General features: G+C 34.6%; 1 protein-coding gene across 1 annotated transcript; it reads left to right on the top strand.

The window, feature by feature from the left end:
* The first annotated feature begins 319 nt into the window (after positions 1 to 319).
* LOC136218029 (germin-like protein subfamily 1 member 16) lies at positions 320 to 1280 on the top strand. The gene is made up of 2 exons (XM_066004754.1): positions 320 to 530; positions 604 to 1280. The coding sequence occupies exons 1-2, from the start codon at positions 404 to 406 to the stop codon at positions 1158 to 1160; spliced, it is 684 nt and encodes a 227-aa protein (XP_065860826.1). The 5' UTR covers positions 320 to 403; the 3' UTR covers positions 1161 to 1280.
* Positions 1281 to 2528: the final 1248 nt, after the last annotated feature.

The following is a 2528-nucleotide window of genomic DNA, read 5'->3' as shown; positions in this document are numbered from 1 at the left end:
TAAGAACTGTCTTAATTAAAAAAAATAGTTAAATCGCTATTATTAATTTGCTCTTTTTTAAATTTTATTGGGTCTTATCGAGTGGAGGTACTACTTAGTAGTTAGATGTTCTCCCACACAAAATTAGCAGCCATAAATCAAATTTTTGTGGTCTTAAAACTCAAGTGATCAAAATAACAACGAAGTCTGGCAGCCCACTTGGGTTGAAAATAGAACTAATAATTGAGAGAAACAAAAATAAAGATAACTATGCAGATATAATAAACTAATATAATAAGGGTCAAAATATGTGCATATTGAAAGCAAATTTAGTTAGCTATAAATAAGAGAGCATTCAGTTAAAGATTTCTCAACCTTATAGCTTTGTGTTAATTAGCAAAAAGCAATCAATATTCCAATTATAATGAAAGTTTCCATTAGTTTCTTAGTTTTTGTTGCTGTCTTGGCTCTGGCATCCACATTTGGCATTGCCTATGATCCTAGCCCTCTTCAAGACTTCTGTGTTGCCACAAATGACACTAATTTCTCTTGTAAGTACTTAATTTGTTAAGTCCTTAATTTTATCATAGAATATATAATTGATGAAATTTGTTACTTTTGCAGTGTTTGTGAATGGAATGTTTTGCAAGGATCCAGAGAAAGTGACAGTGGAAGACTTCAGTTTCTCAGGATTTAATATTCCAAGAAACACATCCGAGCAACTAGGAGTTTACGTGACACTTTTGGATGTGAGCATTATACCAGGACTCAACACAAATGGCATTTCTTTAGCTCGTATTGATTTTTCACCAAATGGGGGATTAAACCCACCTCATACTCACCCTCGAGCAGCTGAAATTCTAACAGTTTTAGAAGGTACTGTTTATGCTGGTTTTGTTGGTACTAATCCAGATCATCGCCTTTTCGCCAAAGTTCTTCATCCTGGAGATGTTATTATCTTCCCATTTGGACTCATTCATTTCCAGATGAATATTGGAAAAACTCCAGCAGTTGCTATTGCTGCTTTGACAAGCCAAGATCCTGGAGTTATCACTATTGCTAATGCTGCTTTCGGTTCTGAACCAGCTATGGACCCTCGTGTTCTTGCTAAAGCTTTCCATCTTGACCAACATTTAGTCACCAAACTTCAGAAAGAGGAATGGATCAATCCAACATATTAGTTTTCTTTACCTTTACCTGCATAATAAAATCTAATGCCTCTTCGTTATTAATTTTCTTTTTATTTGGAAATCTTTGTATGCCTTTCACCAAAATAAAATTACCTGTTCATTGTTTGTTTAGCACTTCAGTCCCTTATTGAATTAATAACAAATTTAACAGATCTAATCCGTTTTCCCTCATTAATACATGACACAGTCCACTAATTACCTAACAATGGAAAAAGTTACAAAATAAAAAAGAACTGATTTATGGAATTAATTCTCTATACGAAGACTAAAAGATGAGTTAAAATGCATTCATACATTTTGTTCAAAATCTCAGTACAGTAGCATTTATCAAATGTATGTAGTGTACTTTAGTTTAGTTGGAAGATAATTAAAGGCTTAATACATTACCAGCTCCCTGAACTCCCTGAACTTTGCAAGTGTCTCACCAGCTCCATAAACTTGTTTATTTCCTATCACCAGTTCCCTAAACTTGTCCATAAAAATAGATTAGTTCCTTGAACTTTGCAAGTGTCTCACCAACTCTCTAAACTTATTAAACCTAAATTCTAAAAATACGTCTTCATCTATTCGAGAGGTAATTTACTTTTATGGAAGTTTAAGCAAGTTTGAGGAGTTGGTGAGACACTTGCAAAGTTGAGGGAGTTAATCTACTTTTATGGAAAAGTTTAAGGAGCTAGTGATACGAAATAAGCAAGTTTAGGGAGTTGGTGAGATACTTGCAAAATTCAAGGAGTCAATCTACTATTTTGGATAAGTTCAGAGAGCTGGTCATATATTAGGCCATAATTAAAGTGGATTACTATTCATAGCTCTAATTTCCCACATTTAGCCTTTAACAAAGATGAAAATACAGTTTAGTCAAAATCTCAAATCCTCTCAACTCTTCGAATCCTTTCAAATTCTAAACTCAAATCCGGACAAAAAGTATGGATCGGGGGAGGGGCGGCAAAGGAAAGGGAGTAATGTTACGTGACTCGAACGGTTGTTTTTTTTTTTTTTACGGTTTTTGAATTGAAATTTCTGTTTTTTAAAACTCGGTTTCGGGACTTCGGGCTTATGAGTATCACCAACATGTGAGGCGTATGAACATCACGCCCTCACACAGGTGAGGGTGTAATGCTATTACGCCTCACCTGTGGTGAAGGCGTGAGACTCATACGCCCTCACCACAGGAAGGGCGTAATAGCATCACGCCCTCACCTGTGTGAGGGCGTGATGCTATTACGCCCTGGGGTGATAAATTTTTTAAAATTTTTTATTTATACATATATATAAATTGTAAGTACTTAATTTGTTAAGTCCTTAATTTTATCATAGAATATAATTGATGAAATTTGTTATACTTTTGCTATATATGCA

The sequence above is a fragment of the Euphorbia lathyris genome, chromosome 2 (assembly GCF_963576675.1).
Source record: "Euphorbia lathyris chromosome 2, ddEupLath1.1, whole genome shotgun sequence".
Lineage (NCBI taxonomy): Eukaryota > Viridiplantae > Streptophyta > Magnoliopsida > Malpighiales > Euphorbiaceae > Euphorbia > Euphorbia lathyris.
Note: the sequence above shows the minus strand (reverse complement) of the source record. Positions and strands in the feature narration are given on the sequence as shown.